The sequence below is a fragment of the Jaculus jaculus genome, chromosome 16 (genome assembly GCF_020740685.1).
Source record: "Jaculus jaculus isolate mJacJac1 chromosome 16, mJacJac1.mat.Y.cur, whole genome shotgun sequence".
NCBI classification, from domain to species: Eukaryota; Metazoa; Chordata; class Mammalia; order Rodentia; family Dipodidae; genus Jaculus; species Jaculus jaculus.
In genome coordinates, this window is record NC_059117.1 from 66,390,001 (window position 1) to 66,407,389 (window position 17,389).

The following is a 17,389-nucleotide window of genomic DNA, read 5'->3' on the forward strand; positions in this document are numbered from 1 at the left end:
CCCCCAAGAACTTTTTCTGTCCCGGGGAGGGGCAGCGAGGTCGAGGCAAAGAGCTCTGGCTCCTGTGGGGGAGGCATGCAGGAGAGCTGGGGGGGAGGGGGGTGTCAAGTCATAAGTACTGAATCTCAGGAGCTTTTTTGGGGGGTGTACTCCAAGCTCTCCCCCCCCCCCACTTCCAGGCCTCTGCAGGGCGTCCTTTCCGCCGCGGACACGGGAGAGTTAAGCCAATAAACACGTAAGCGCCTCTCCCTCCCCAATAGGCAAGATGCCTCTCCGGTTCTGGGCTGCATCGACAGCTTGCAACGCTCGGCATCTTTTCTGGAGACGCCTCCTTCGGCGGCTGCAGATGACATCGGGCTGCGCGCTCGGGGCTCGCGGCTGACTGTCGCCCTTTGCGCCCAGCCCCGGTCGGCAGACGCATCGTCTCCGTTCCTCTTCTCCTTCTTCTTCTTTCATCCTTCTCCTCCTCCTCCTCCTCCTCCTCCATCCCTCGCGCTCCGCCTGGGTCGAGCCCAGCTAGCAATCTCTCCCCCCGAAGAGAGGCGGAGGCAACATCGGCGGCGGCTGAGCGGCGGGGCCGGGAAGAGCAGACCTCCTGCAGCCGCTGCCTCCGGCATCGCCCCTGCACCCCCAGCGATCTCACCCCGGGACCCGTCTCCCCAGGCGCCACCATGCTGGACCCTTCGTCCAGCGAAGAGGAATCGGATGAGATCCTGGAAGAGGAGAGCGGCAAGGAGGTGCTGGGCTCGGCCGCGTCCGGAGCGCGCCTGTCCCCGAGCCGCACCAGCGAGGGCTCGGCGGGCAGCGCGGGCATGGGAGGCGGCGGCGGCGGCTCCGGACTCGGCATGGGCGCCGGTGGCGGCGGCGCGGGCAGCGGCTCGGGCGGCGGCGGCGGGAGCGGTGGCGGCGGCGGCGGCGGCGGCGGCGGCGGGGCCGGGGGTCTGCAGCCGAGCGTCCGAGCCGGCGGCGGCCGACCCTCCAGCCCCAGCCCGTCGGTGGTGAGCGAGAAGGAGAAGGAGGAGCTGGAGCGGCTGCAGAAGGAGGAGGAGGAGAGGAAAAAGCGGCTGCAGCTGTATGTGTTCGTGATGCGCTGCATCGCCTACCCCTTCAACGCCAAGCAGCCCACCGACATGGCCCGGAGGCAGCAGAAGGTAGGTGCGTCCCCGGGACGGGAGGCCCCGGAGCGCTGCGCCCGCCGAGGGATGGCGGGGGTGGTGGGGTGATGTCGCCCCAGGCGGGTGGAGCGAACAATGGACTAGGAGCGCACGAAGGTGGAGACCGCGCCCTGGCCAAGAGGACGGGTGAGGCGGGGGGGGGGGGGGCTCCCCGCGGGCCAACATGCTCTCTGGGGCTCTGCCTAGGAGCCCGCGGCGCAGCACTATCGTGCCCCGGGCCCCTGGGTGACCTGGGTGGCTCGGGGAGTGACTTGGAGCCGGCGGTACCCAGAGAGGCCTGGCTCTAACGCAGCTCCGCTCCCGGCCCGGCCCGCCCTCCTCCCGGGCGTGCGCTAGGCGGGCCCCGACACCCGGCAGGTGGGGGCGGTGTGGAGCCGGAGCTGCGATGCGCTCACCCACCCGGGCCAGGGGCCGCCCCAGAAAGCAAACCCGGAAGGCGAAGCTTCCGGTGACTCCGCGAAGGGCACCCTCCCCACCCCACCCCCAGCCTGGTCAGCTGACCACCACTCAGGGTCGCCTAAGGGTTCCCCGCCACCATCAGCACCACCACCCACCACCCCCTTCCTCAGTGACCCGTGAACTGGAGAGTGCCCTGTGGTCCTGGTGCCCCTCAGTGACCCGTGCACCTCCACCTTTCTCCCTGTGACCCTCTTCTCCTCTTCCCAAGGTGACTTCGCCCCGCCGCCTCCTGGCTCGCGGAGGCCCTCCAAGCCCTGCTGGCGCTGGCTTGGTAAAAGTGCAGCTGCGAAGAGCTTTGCAATGACAGGCACCAAAAAGCTTTCTGTGCCTGAGGCTGGGGGAAGGTTAAGCAGACTGTGAGCTGCCTTCGATGGGGGACGGGTGGGGCGCCTATGGTTACCCACTCTTCCCCAGCCAGAGAAAGAAGAGAAGAGGCCCCCAGTGGAAGTGAGTGAGTGTCAAAAGTCAGCATTCTGTTTGGTCACTACAAATGACTGCAAGGCTGGAAGTGTCAGAAAAGCCATTCGACTGCCCCCAGGGACTAGGGAGGCGCCAGCCTCAACCCCACGAAGGTTGTGAAACTAGTTTCCTCACATGGTGCATGTCTGCGTCGCTGTCATCTAACTCTGAATTTTATGTTGCCTTAGCTAGGCGTTAGATCTTTCCATATTTACCTTTCCTCCTTATCTCCACAAAACACAGCTTTCTGTTTGAGATGCGCACACACACACACACACACACACACACACACACCACCCAATGCCGCGGAGTTGAGTTACCACCGCTTAGATATTAATTTCATTGGGAGATAAGACTCATTTCCTGGGCGAAGGGCAGCCGGTGTGGGGCTACATATGCACCGCTCTCGGCCAGCTCTCCACACTGCAACCCCCTCTTACAGTGGCCCTTTGCTTTCCACCTGTATTTAAATAAAAGAACTGTAGTAAAGCAAAAATATGCTAAGAGAAGTATAAGGTTTTTTTTTTGGATAATTTATAAAGTTCAGTGTGGGCCAATTGAGCCCAATTATCGAAATACTTGCTTGAAATTATGGTGATAATTTTGTCTTGCTAGCATGGGAAATTCCACTTCTAAAATCTGAAATGATGCCCCCAATTCAAGATGTTCTAGCCTTTGACAGTGAAAACTGTTTTTGACTGAAAGGGAAAATGAACTTCTATTTAACAGTCAAAGGCTCTGTCCTTAGATGGCTAGGCCAGTCAGTAGAAGAGAGAAGAAAGAAAAACTCAGAGACCCAGTTCTACCAACTGAGGTTAAAAAATAAAAAAATCATCATGAGACCAATTTTCGTGAAGTGATTGGTACGTTTTACTTGGGTCCATTCAAAGTTGTCACTTGAGGGGCAAGCTGGTTCTGTTTTTCCACATGACCTTAACATCAGGAAAAAAAGGGCCAGGACAGAGAGCTCATGCTGGCTTTCCGTCTAGCTATTTTTAGGCATTACAACAAACTATTGCTAAATATACATTCCCCTAAGCTACTCCATGGCTATCAACTATAGCAGGAAGATGATTATATATCTCCATATGACAAAAATAAGCTTTTCATCTCGTTTGGGTTGAAATTTTCTAATGCATCTCTGGGAATGATATTCTGCTCTTTTACTCCAAAGAGAAAATTTGAAACAGTTTTTTATTTTGTTTTTGTTACATGAGCATTCATTAAAGTTACAGAGTTTGCATAATCACTGTGGTAAATTTTAAAGCCTACAAGTAGAGTTGATGAATTAATATTAGTCTTGGATCAGTGTGAACTACCTGTAAACTAAAGATGCATTGGTAATAGACTGGAAATAGATGGAACAAAAAAGGCAGATATAAAAAGATATAGAAAAAAGGCTAAAGTGATATGGAAAGCAGAGAGGAGAAAGGAGGGAGAGGAGGTTAAGGGAAGAGAGGAGTGGAGTGGAGAGGAGAGGAGAGGAGAGGAGAGGAGAGGAGAGGAGAGGAGAGGAGAGGAGAGGAGGAAAGAGGGATGCCTATGCAAACAAGTGGCTGGATTTGGGGTAAAGGATATTATAGTGCCCCTTCTGAAACCCCATGGTCAGTATTATGACAACTGCCATTTTCAAGTAACTACTATATGCAAGGCGCTCCACCTACATCATTTTTTAAAACGAGTCTTATTTTTAGAACAGTTTCAACTTAACTGACAAAAAAAACCTGAAACTGTAGTACAGAGAGTTCCTACATACCCCAACCCAGTTTCCTGTGTTTATATCCTCCAAAAGTATAGTGCACATGTTGTGATCAAAGAACCCATGTCAATAACTTATTATTAGCTAAACCCATACTTCATTCAGATGCCTTTACTTTTTGTTCAATTACCCTTTCCATTCTTAGGTCTGTTAAATTTTATTTTTTATTTCTGTGGTACTAGGTATCAAGTCCAGGGTCTAATACATCAAGGCAAGTAGAGTGTTTGTGCCTTACAGCCCCAGCCCCAACAATCACTTTTAATCCTTCTAAAAACCCCACCAATGTAGGAAGAGTCAAAAGAATACAGAGACTTAGGAGGGCTGGGTAGTTCGCCTAAAGCACCATAAAGACAAGTAGAAGTAGGAATTGAGCCAAGGGGCATTCTGAGTCCAAGTCATATCTTGTTAATTTGAGACACTGGCCAGAAATAGTCTAGGGTAGAAACAGAAACCCAGCCCTCTGACATGTCCTGTTTTACCTTGTCAGGAGAGAGAAGTACTTCTGTCCCTCTCAATACCTATCAAATAGTCAACATGGGCAAACTGGACACTTAGGTACTCATATAAAGAATATGAAGTGAAAAGAGGAGCTGGTAAGTCTTTACAGCCTGGCATCAATTTTTGAAATATTTTATTTATCTATTTATGAATGACACAGAGAGAAAAGAGGCAGAGAGAGAAAGAGAATCCAACAGAGAGGGAAAGACAGGGAGACACACAGAAAGAGACAGAGAAAGAGAGAGAGAGAGAAAAATAAATAAATGTGGGGCATGCCAGAACCTCCAGCCACTGTAAACCAACTCCAGACACACAGGCTGCCTTGTGCATCTGGCTTTACATGGTTACTGGGGACTAGAACCCAGGTCCTTACTCTTTGCAGGCAAATATCTTAAGAGCTGAGCATCTTTCCAGCCCCGTTTTTTTTTTTTGTTTTTTTTTTTTAACATGGTGCATGTTGAAAGAGAAGAGCTCAGAACAAGTGGGATGAATCAAAGGGAGAAGACACCATTGTTTAGACAATTTTGACAATCAAGTACTTGAGTTTTACTTTTACTGGAGAGAAAAGCAGTTCTTGGGCATTCAAATAATATTCCCAATGAAAAGATGATATTAAAAAAAAATTTTTTTTTGTTCATTTTTATTTATTTGAGAGTGGCAGAGAGAGAGGGAGAGAGAGACAGATAGAGAGAGAATGGGTGCACCAGGGCTTCCAGCCACTGCAAACGAACTCCAGACGCATGCGCCCCCTGGTGCATCTGGCTAATGTGGGTCCTGGGGAATCGAGCCTCGAACCGGGGTCCTTAGGCTTCACAGGCAAGCACTTAACCGCTAAGCCATCTCTCCAGCCCGAAAAGATGATATTTTAAAGAAGTATTTGAAGCACATATTTTATCACTCAGAAATAAATATAATATGTCTGCATAAAATGTTAAGTCTAAATATAACTTGGTGGGAATGGTCATTTAGGACAAGAACAAAAGTTTCCCCACTAGACTGTCACAATATATCTTCAATAACTCATGAATGACAACGGTTTCTGGCTTTCCCCAATACCTTGTCAGAATGGTGGAGTGGGTACCTAGAAGTTGGCAAAGCATAGCTACACCATCTGTTTCTAAGTGATGTAGTAATGGTGATGGGTGGCTACCTCATGTGAACCAGCTACTTAAAGATACTGCCAAGGGAATGCAAAATCAGGCACTGTAAACAATGATGTGGAATAGTTCAATTGGCAGGACTCTTTTTTGAATTGGGTAGCAATTATCCTCAATGTCTGGATCACACATATTCTGAAGGGGATCTTTTGTGTACAAATGCAGATGCGCATATGTGTGTACATGTATGTGCATGTAGATATTGATGGGAAGGTGATCTCAAATTATGTCCACTTCATGAGAACTATTTTATTCAAAAGGGCTTGATGACTGGGCCAACTGTGTTCTGAATTCAAGCTACTGATTTTTATGTGATTCAGCTTATATCTTTCCATGAAATTATAGCAAACACTGAGTCACTGCTAGCCACTGAAATCCCATCTTTATTCATTTACTTGTTTTACTTTATTTAGGTGCAATTCAAAAGCCATATTTTTCATAAAATTGAAGACCTAGTGCTGGCTAACTACATATGCATATGAGTGTATTTTAAATCAATAATAGTGATTCATCCATTCAGATATGTTTTTAAATACTTGGCTTACTCCACTACCCAAAATTCAAAAATAATTATGATTTTCATTTTAAAATAAAATACAATATTTGAACCTGTTGAGAGAATTGAGTGACTGTTAAACCACATTTATTCCAAACAAGATTATATATTTCTTTATCAGAAGAATAATTGAATTATTTAAATGTGTCTTTTGCCATACTTCAACCCCTCCCCCCGCAATCTTATTGGTGCAGTGTGAAGAAAGGGCTATGCACTCTACTGGTAGAGACTTTCTGAAGGTGCCCAGGACAAAAACCATAATGAGAACTTCTTGGCTCATTACACACCTGAAATAGCCTTTGCTCCCTTAAAACTGGACCTAAGAACAAAGAAAATTCAATCTTTCATTCCTGAAGAATTGTTCTGGGTAATATAATGAAAGTCAAATGATTCAGAGGTTTATTTTCTTCAGCAAAGGCACACGGTGTTCACAATCACAGGCCATCACGTTGAAATATGACCAGCATTTGATGTGGGGCCAAATGTCTATAAAATGGAAGCTGGGATGATGAGGAAAATTCTGACTTAGAACTAAGTTCTAAACAAGTGACTAGATGCCAGGCTTAGTGGAAGATCCAACAGATTCATGTGATAACTGGTTCTTGACTTGGAGGAATTTACAATGTCATTGGGGATAGCGAATATGTGGGTCAAATCAGTAGAGACTAGGGGAGTTTGGTAGTAAATACTGGTTACAAGTGCTAAAGGAAGGAAGGGAACAGTGTATACATGCATGCCGACATTGGAGGTGAAACTAAGGAACTCTTCATAAAAGCAGTGGCCTAGGATTGGGTATTACACAATTAACATGATTTGTGTAAACATACGAACAGGTTTTCCAGTCTGGAGAAGAGGATGAGGTAGCAAGATTGTGGAAAGGAGGCACTGTTTGACTAGCACTGGTAGATTGTTGCCAGTGACAGAAACCTAAGTAGCTAAATCAAAAAGAGAGGGGCTGGGATTGGCACATGTGGCTGGAACACTGAGAACATAGGTCACTTCAGGAATGGCTTTCTCTTTGGACTTAAATGACTTCTCTACAGAATTACAAAAGCTAGACACACACACACACACATTTGGGCTCAAACCCTACCACAAGTAAATCACAAATTGTAACTTCTTCATCTGTCCTTTGGAGGTAGGACTGGGGAAGCTTAAGATAATTTATGATATTGATGTCCCCTTTAGATGTCATAGCTATTTTTAGAAAATGAAGCTACTCATTACCCATTCCATCAAAACTTGAATTTGCCATATTTCTCCACTACAAAACAAATGGCTGTCTTTAAAGAATCCAAGACATTTAGAGACGGAATCAGAGATGAACTCATGCAACTGTCTAAATTTTCAGAAAGGGTTAGACAAATATAGATGTGTGGGAGGCTGTTGTATGTAACTGACCCAGAAAGTATTTGTTTACAAATTATCTTTTATATTCATAATTAGTTCTCAGCTATTAATATATTTCACATAAAAATTGGGATTCTAGCTTTTCTTAGAACTGGAAGATATGGCAACACTTAGCTTAAGTTTGGATGGATTTGCAAAAAGCAATTTAAATAAGACTCCTTCCTATCGTTTACATAATGGAATGTTCATCACTTTTAACTAAATTATATTTGTCCCCCAAAGGAAGCCATCTATGCCTAGCTGGTAGGACAACAGCTCTGTTATTCTTGCCAAACCCTTCTCTTGTAAGTGCTTAACAAATACTGATGGTCTGAGTCTAGCCTCTGGGAAGCATTTGTGGGAGAGGATCTGGTACTTGGAACTCGATGTTCCTGACTGCTGACAACTGTTCCAGTTTCCTCTTTAGGATCCAATTTATCATTTCTGCAGAATTTAACGGTTGATGGTTAGAACTACCTTATTATTTATTTAATGGGCATGCCAGGGTCTCTAGCCCCTGCAAATGAACCCCAGTTGCATGTACCACTTTGTGCCTCTGGCTTTGTGTGGGTCCTGAGTAATGGAACCCAAGTCTCAGGCTTTGCAGGGAAGCACCTTAACCGCTGAGCAATCTCTCCAGTCTCATTATATGTTTTTAGTTGTTTATCTAAGGCTTTGGCACAATTGCCTATCTGTTCTTATCACACAAGGAAAGTTGGCCGGGGAGGCAGCTGCTGATTGATGCTTGATCTTTACTGTTGATGGACAGTGAAGGATGGAGCTTTAGACTCTAGAACATGGAAGATCTGGCTTTGCTTCATTATAGAGATTTGAACATTTGCGATACCGTAGTAAAGCTCTTAGGATAACATGTGGCACTTGTAAGTGCAAAATAAGTACAAGCTTTTGCTGTTGCTAAGTTGAGGTATGCAGCATTGTGTCATTTTTACCTGTGAGTACCTTGTAGCAATTAATACAAATGAGGCATGGGCCATAGTAAACCTCATATTCATAATTTCTCTCTTCAGTGTGATAAGCAATAGAAACAAGATCCAGAAGATAGGTGGCCATTAGTTCAGTGCTTTCTGCAAAATAGATGGTGTCATACAATACAGATAGCATCTTCCTCTAGTATAAGGATGCTTCATTAATTTTTATTTGGCTAAAGAATACACATCCTGGTCTGGAGAGATCATTCAGTAGTCAAAGGCACTTGCTTCCAAGGCCTGCAAGCCTGGATTCGATGCACCAGTACCCATATAAAGCCAGGTGCACAAAGTGGCACATGCATCTGGAGTTCATTTGCATTAGCAAAAGACTGATTCTCTCTCTCGCTCTCCATTTCTGTCGAACAAATATTTAAAAATACTGGTTTACTCTGGTAGTATTCACTATTGCCATCACAAGTGAACTTAAAGGATTTTTGTTTGTATAAAGAATAAATCTAAGTATATATGATTAACTATAAGTATGTACACACACACATATATATATATATATGTATATATATTCACATATCTAGACATAAATAGATAAAAAATGATAGAATACAGTACCAAAGCCCTCCAACTCCAAAGATTTCTGTGTTTCTTTCAAATTTCTATTCACCTTTGTGACCCCATGGATATGCTGTGGAAGTCACTTTTCTTGACACGGTGACAAAATGCCTGCAACTTAGGCAGGAAGGATTTATTTGGGCTCATGGTTTGAAAAAGTACAGTGCATCATTGCAGGGAAGGCGTGGCGGACTTCATGGTCGCTTGGGGCTTGGGAGTGATGCTGTACATACTGGCAGATTGAGACAACGAACTCTGGCCGGGCATGGTGGCGCAGGCCTTTATTTCCAGCACTCGGAAGGCTGAGGTAGGAGAATTGCTGTGAGTTCAAGACCAGCCTTGAGACTACACAGTGAATTCCACATCAGCCTGGGTTACATCAGTACCCTACCTCTTGAACTGGAATCAGGCCTGGAGTATCACCTACAAGGATCACTCCTATGTCCCTACATCTTCCAGCAAGACCCCGTTTTAGAAAGATTCCACAATCTCTCTTTTCTACCCAAAGCAGTGCCACCGTATGGAGACAAATAACTCAGACACATAAGTCTTTGGTGGACATTTAACGGTCAAACCCTAACATTTTAACAGGCATATACTGATGCTTTAGATCTATGTTTTCTTTTTATTCTTTTTGGTGAAATGGAGGAAAAAGCTATCAAGGATTGTAAGTGCAAAAGCATTATAACTGCTTTATAAGTCCTTGACATAGCTTTAATAGTGAGGAAATGTTAGCAGTAGCAGAAATAATAGCATTCCTGCAGATTTTTGTGAACTCAAGGCTCCAACACTATTTCATACTGTGATACCTTTGCTGGAACAGTTTCTCATTCTAGATGTCTCTCTCACCTTTCTTTCTGACTTACTCATGCTAGTCCTTTTATTAGCTCAAGTGTTAGCTCTTTTAGGAAACCTTACCACATTTTTATACCAGTCTCCATCTCCTACAACTCTGCAACCTGTTTCCCTCCGACCTCCTGTATACTCTATCGGAACTGGCTTTTATGTATACCTCTCTTCCAAAAGAGGGACAACATTTTATTCGTTTTGGATTTCTCATCTTCCAAGTGGTATCCGGCATGTACAAGGCACTCAGAAAAATTTGAAATTCCATATTGATTCTCTATTTCTCAGAGAGTTTTCAAGGAAAATGAACTAAGTCTAATATAGACACACAACTTACTTGTATAAAATACTTCTTAGTAGAGAACATGAAATATAAACCAGTTACCAAATTATTTCAAGATCATTTATGTCATAGAAACATGTGATCAGCTGTATCCAAACCTGACTGTTTTTGTAAAAAAAAAAAATTTAAATCCAGTAACTTATAACTTTCTAGATTCCTTATTGATAAAAGCCCTTTAAAGCCACAGATTATGAGTTTCTTGCAATGGATGAATCTCAGCTGAACTTGAACCAACAGTGTATGTTTATATGACTAAACAGAAAAAAAATAGGAAAAAGTCATATTGAAAACTAAATTTCTGTGTTCCCAGTATGCATTTTATAACAATCTGTGTGCAATTTATCTTTTTCTGGGAAGCAAAAAAAAAAGGTAATAGCTGTAGTGAGAGTTAAGAATGTTTGAAGTACCACTCACGAGATTGTCAAAGTTCTAGAACCTATATTATTTAGAAATAAGTATGCTGTTTTCTCCTATTTTCTGAAACTTTGTTATTCTCTCTGTTATTTTATGGGATGCTATCTACAGTATCTTCTGGTTAGAGCTAGAATATGAATAAGCAATGGTTTTAGTGATGTTGCATAGTGGACGTGGTAATAAGAATATGCTAGGCTTGCAATATCCACATGGAAGGAGACTCTTCCCAGGTCCGGCCCTTTTGGAAGCCTTTCACTTGTCAAAGGGAACATTGTTTCTTGCTCCACCATTTCCTTTCATTTTAACAAGTAGGAGAAAGGTTTGGACAGTGAATTGAATTGTTCAGATCCTCAAGTACTCCAATCTGCCAGCTCCAATTCTGAAGCAGAGAGCCAGGGAATAAATTGGTAATATAATGATAGTTTTCCAGCAGCCTATTGGAGGAAAGCATCAAATTCTCCCTTAGCACTTCTCAGTATCACTTCTATTGCAGTAGGGGACTTCTGAGATACTTCGAAATTAACTTTTCTAACTGTTCCGGGAACACAAGCTCCACTGCAACCCCTCCAGGAGCTGTAATGCTTTCAAAAAGACAATAGGATTTTGGCAAAAAACCACACATCTACTGTGCCACTCAAGAAAGCAAAGAGAAAACAGTGAAAATTCTTGTAAATAATTATGCCTTCTGTTGCCCATGTAGGGGGAAAAAACAGCCTTTTGGTGTGGCATGGAGCTGTTTAAGCAAATGAGTTGAAATATATCTTGAACATGTCCTTTGGTGATTTTTCTGACAAGTATAGCAACTGTTGTCTATAAGGCAGTGTGTCATAACATACTGTGCTCAAAACACTTCCTGAGGGCTCTTCCATATTCAGTTTCTGTTTGTTAGACATCATCAGACAATGTTATATATTGTTTTATTGAGACACTTCTATAAACAAAAATACTTACTGGATCCTATAGGCAAAATACACAAACATACTTTAGATGGTTTTTCTCATCTCCGAGAACCTGGCTAGGAAATTGAGGTGTGCCTATATAGACTAATGTATTCTATAGATGTTTATGCGCCCATAAAACTTAGATGCCAAAGTATTAACAACTCAGAAGAGACTTTATTTGAAAATAAGGTATTTGATGAGAATACGTTATTAATATGGAAGTCCTTGGGATAGGCCCTAATTCATTATAGCTGATATTCTTATAAGAGATGATTGCACCCAGAGACACATGCACACTGGAAAAATATCTTGTGAAGAAAAAGACAGATTAGAATGCTGCTTCTATAAGCAAGGGCCACCAAAGATTGCCAAAGAGACACCAGAAGCCAATGAGGGGAATAGGACAGACTCTTCCTGATAGTCCCAAGGTACCAACTCTGGTGCTGACTTGATATCAGACTTCTAACCCAACCCAGTCATTTTCTATTATTATAGGCACCAAGTTCATGGTACTTCGTTACAGCAAGCCCTAGCTTCTGAGCTCAGAATCATCTCTCTGGCGTTACCTTCTGTTATCTCTACAATTCTGGTTCTTTTATCTTTGTCCCACATAGAGGTCTTTCCAGTCAGCCAGTCCTATGCATCCAGGCAAGCATGTTGGTGTTGATCAAGGTGTCCTTCTGAAGACAGCTGGAAGTCAGTGAACAGTTTCCCAATACGTACAGGAAGACAAGGAAATTGGACTACAATGCAACTCAATTCATGCCTTCTTTTTGCAAGATATTTTACTATAAAGGAATTGTTAAGCTGATTTGACCAGCATATTTAGTGGTACAGTTAATACAATATCTTGAGGAAGAGTATGATAGTTTTAAAATTTCTTTTTTTATTTATTGTTATTGTTATTTTCAAGAAGGAAGAGAGATAGAGAGAGAGAATGGGCCTGCAGGGCCTCCTGCCACTGCAAACAAATTCCAAATGCATGCACCACTTTGTGCATATGGCTTCATGTGGAGCTTGGGGATTTGAACCTGCATTGTCAGACTTGCAAGCAAGCACCTTAGCGACTGAGCAATCTCTACAACCCTCTTGATCTCGATGAAGGCTAACGATAAGTCAGTCACGGAAGCTTACAGGCCGCATGTGGAAGAACATTGCCTTCCATGATATCTCTCTTACTTGTCCTCAGGCCACTCACCAATAACTGCTTCTTCTCATACAGAGTCTTATGTATGTGTGTGTGGTGTGCTTTCACATGTATGTGGTTTCATGTGTGTGGGTGTAGATGGGGGCATGTGCATGTATGTGTGCCTATATGTGAAGGTCACAGGACAACCTTATGTGTACTACCACAGATGTTGTCTGCGTTTTTGGAAACTGTGTCTCTGCTTGGCCCAGACCTTGTCAAATATGCTAAACTGGCTGGACAGCAAGTCCTAGGGGGTCTGTTTGTCTCCAACTCCCCAACACGGGAATTATAAGTACATACTATATGCCTGGCTTTCACCTAATATTTTTGCTCCCATATTTTTTTTTCAAAATTATTGTATTTATGGGGCTGGAGAGATATCTTAGTGGCTAAGGCACTTGCCTATGAAGCCTAAGGACCCAGCCTCGATTCTCCAGGTCCCACATAGCCAGATGCTCAAGATGGTGGATGCATCTGGAGTTCATTTGCATTGACTAGTTGCCCTGGCCTGCCCATTCTCTCTCTCTCTCTCACTCTCTCTCTGTTTGTCCCTTTCTCTGTCTCTAATAAGTGAAAAATTTATAAATCAGAAAAAAACCTTATCTTAAAAATTATTGTATTCTTTTAAAAAATAGCCTATTTATTTATTCAAGAGAGAGAGACAGAGAAAGAGAGGCTGGGTATACCAGGGCCTCTAGCCATGACAAACAAACTCCAGACTCATGCACCACCATGCACATGTGGATTCTGGGGAATCAAACCCGGGTCCTTAGGCTTTGCAGGCAAATGTCTTAGCCACTGAGCCATCACTCCAGCCATCCTGTATTGTATTTGTTTCTAACTTGGTGACTGGCCAGGCGGAAGTGCTATATCACTAAGCTGTTGAAAGCAGAAACCTGTCACTCAGTCATACCCCTGCTGTTGCTGATGCGCCTTCAGGGCAATTCTTTATCTCCTTCTCTTCATCTTTGTCACTCGTGCCCGGCTGTGTGCCCTCTTGTTTGCCCACATGCATTTTGGGGTTGATGTTCTAACCATCTTCACTCTGCCTTTTTCCTTGCCCATAACCCTTTGGCCCCCCTCCACCCGCAGCTACCAGAGATCTTTTAGAAACACAAGCCCAGTCTTGACTTTTGATTGTTACAGCCATTCTTCAGCTTCCTGTTGCTGACACGGGATAAACCACACTCATTTGTATGTGATCACCGCCTTCCCATCCACCCTCAGTTCTCACCGCATGTGTACTTGACTTTGGCCTGACACACTGACCATCCTTAGGCTCTTGGGACTCAGGGTCTTTGTACCCTTGCTTGGAAATCTCTGCTCACCTTCCCTCCCATCACTCTTCTCTATGGAAGATTGCTCTTAGTTATTACAAAGAACAAGAACAAATAACATTTTTGGATGTTTAGTCTGTAGAGTTACGGTATGTGTGCGCACATGCACACACACACCTTATGTCACTTAATAGCCTTTCAGGGTAGTGATTAATCACCACCGCCCCACAGATGAGAGACAAGAAGAATGGAAGTGGTTAAGAAGCTTGCTCACTCGCCAGGCAGTAGAACTGGGTTGGAGCCCAGGTGGTATAACTCTAGCTTGCACTTTCTGCAATGTGCCATGTTAACTACATTGGAGCATTCATTGAAGCCTATCTCGGCTGTTTATTTTTTTTTTTTCTTTCTCAGATTTTGCAGAGACCATTCATTTAGTACCCCAGGTGGTATCTGACAGACAGTCCACACACAGAGCACGTGCTCAATGAACAGGCTATGGCTGACTTCACAACTCTTTAGGGAATGGTGACATTGATAGCCTATCCGCTGGAAGAACCTCATTCCTTACAGCAGCCTTGTCAGCAGGTAGGAGGTGGATTATCAATCCATGTTGTGTAAGATTATCGTGTAGTTCAGAGAAGTCTGTCTAGTTGGAGAGAACAACAAAGGACCTGCCTGAGACTTCCACCCACTACGCTGCTGGGACCAGTGTCTCACTGACTAGCCTGGCTTATTGAACCCTATGGAAGGTCATAGTGTGTCACACCTTTAGACCGTCACTCAACATTATAATATAGATTAAAATTTACCTCATGTTCCATGTCCACTTAACCATTTCATTATTAAAAACTAGAGTGCGTTTTTATTCAAATTTCATTTTTGAACCTAAGTGTCTATATAAAATTGACTAACAAAATAATTTCTTCAGGATCATGGCATATTCAATGGCATCCTTATAAGATGAACAAACACCATGTCACCCCAGTGGCTTTCAATGGTAGCAATATTTTATGAAGACAGTATTTAAAAATAGAATTGATGTGTCTGGAGGTCATTTAAAAGAAGTTTTATTTATATGCTTTTTGTTTGTATTAAGCTCATGTGTTTTAATTAGAATCTCGGATTTTTAGGATTATGGAAAGTTCCAAGCCTCTAGCCAACATATCCCTGTGCCCTGAAAGGCAAAACAGCCTTTGGCTGTGTTTGGTAAAGGCAGTACCATGTGAATTATACGTCAAACTGATTGAGAAGGTCAAATGCAGTGGTGTGACATGTTTCAGAGGAAGAAAAGATACTTCAACCCATATAGAGATAAGAAAGACAAGGCAGATTTGAGGATCCCTGAAAGGACAAATATAAGAATCTAATACTGGAGAGGAAAGAGGTTAAGAATGAAGACATATGACTACAGATGTTCTCCAATGCTGGTGCTTTGAGAGGTGGACATCCACCCCACAGGCACTGGAAAGTCATGGACGTTTTCTGAGCCAGCCAGTACAATGCAATGTTCCAAGCAGATTCATCTTAACAAAGTGTATGAAAAGGCTTGGGGATGGCGTACACAGAATGACTGTAAATGTCTTCACATGGTGAGGAAAGGTCACGAATTAAGCTTGAATGTTGTACCCAGCACTTCATGGTTTTGCGTAGAAATTTGTAGTAAATCTCATGAAATTAGTACCATTTGTAGAATCTACATTTCAGGGACATTCCCTTAAGAGTGGCTATTGATACTGCTCTTTTTTATCACAGTAACTTTGGAGATTTGCCCTCATGTGTGGGGTGTCAATGTTCATTTACTTGCAAATCTGACTAGTAGGAAGCAAGGTGTCTGCCCTTTAAGTTACATTTAAATTCAGTGACTAATATTCTGACACAAACACTCTCCTGACTGACACTATAAGGGCTCCAAATCAAATTTAGTCCCACCTCGTAAGAGCCCACGTCCTACAGGAAGCCCATGTTCCTGTCAAGGCAATGAAGGAGAGAAGAGACCTAATTTATGCTCTAAGGATAGGATCTAGAGAGAAACTCCTAGTAGGAGCCAGACATACCAGAAAGGAATCTTGGCCTTCCCCACACAGTATGATTCCATCTGCCAGTGGACTGCACAGGAACCTGGAGGACAGAGGGCGCTCCATTTCCTATTTGTCCAGACTCCTCCCCAAGCAAAGGGATATTGATGTCACTGGTAAGATACTCAGACATTCTTGGACCACCTTTATAGTTCATAGCCACGTGTATTTAAAAGGCAGCATAAGATCCCCAGTCACTTGGGGTTGGGGAGATGGCTCAGTGGTGAAAGGCTGTTGCTCACACAGCCTGAAAGCTTGGGTTCAATTCCCCACTACCCACATAAATCCAGATGCACAAAGTGGCACCTGCATCTGGAGTTGGTTACAGTGGCTAGAGGCCCTGGCATGCCCATGCTGTCTCTTTGTCTTTCTCTCTTTATCTCTCTGATAAATAAAAAATTAAAACAGTACTTCCAATCACCTGTCTCTTCTTGCACATTTCTGAGCACCATCACCTTTTGTATCTCCTGGTTTTTTTTAAGAACTTGTATCGTTTGGATTTGGGCAGAGGGATAGGGAAAGGCCACCAGTGCCAGCCCTACCTTTTGAGTTCTAATGACAGAGATTTTATATGCCACTAGTAACCATGAGCTCATTGAACCCCTCTTCTGACAGGACAGGGGATTCTGGTATAAGCTTCCGATGTTTGCAAGTCTCCAGGTTATGATACCATCTTAAAGGCTTAAGGACATCACATTTACCATAGGATGGTCACAGCCAGCTACCTGGAGGAGCGTGCATTTACAGCTGAGGGGGAGGTAGAATATGGAAGTAGGGAGGTGGTAGGATGGATATTCTGTGGATTACCTAAGGAAACACAAAACTACAGAAAGAGCATGGAGCGGACAAATAAGTTGGAACCACATGATGGTTAACACTGAGTATTACAGGTTTTGTCAGTTGTCATTTATTTTGGACGTATCCCTGAACAATTCCCATGGAAGTAACAGAGAGCAGAGGCAGAGCGCCTAACAAAGCTCACACTCACCTGGCCGACTGCTAGGTGCTGGGTGATTGACCTTGACTATGTGTGGAAATGATTTGTTTTCCCATAAGGCTCCAGATGTTTCAGTGGCTGCTGTCAACACAAGCACACCGTCTTATCTGCAAAGGACGGTGTTTGCTTCAGCATTCTTTTTCCCCAGGCTAGGCTGGAAACAACTTCCCATGGGTTTTGACCAAAGCCCCCCCACCCACCCACTCACCGACCCCTATGATCTGCTGGCTTCTTCCTGTCCACCAGGCGATGGGGGAAAGGGATTTCTTTCTTTCAGCCTCAGCACCCCTGTGTGTGGG

General features: G+C 43.9%; 1 protein-coding gene across 10 annotated transcripts in view; it reads left to right on the top strand.

Moving 5' to 3' along the window:
- Positions 1 to 200: 200 nt before the first annotated feature.
- The window catches only part of Cadps (calcium dependent secretion activator), a 506,710-nt gene continuing 489,521 nt past the window's right edge, over positions 201 to 17,389 (top strand). For 4 of the 10 annotated variants that reach the window (XM_045135766.1, XM_045135767.1, XM_045135764.1 and 1 more), the window contains exon 1: positions 228 to 1,151. In XM_045135766.1, the coding sequence (XP_044991701.1) occupies positions 672 to 1,151 (480 nt within the window). In that variant the 5' untranslated portion in view covers positions 228 to 671. Of the gene's footprint in view, positions 1,152 to 17,389 lie in introns of all 10 variants that reach the window. The other 6 variants (XM_045135770.1, XM_045135763.1, XM_045135769.1 and 3 more) reach the window with 6 other exon arrangements.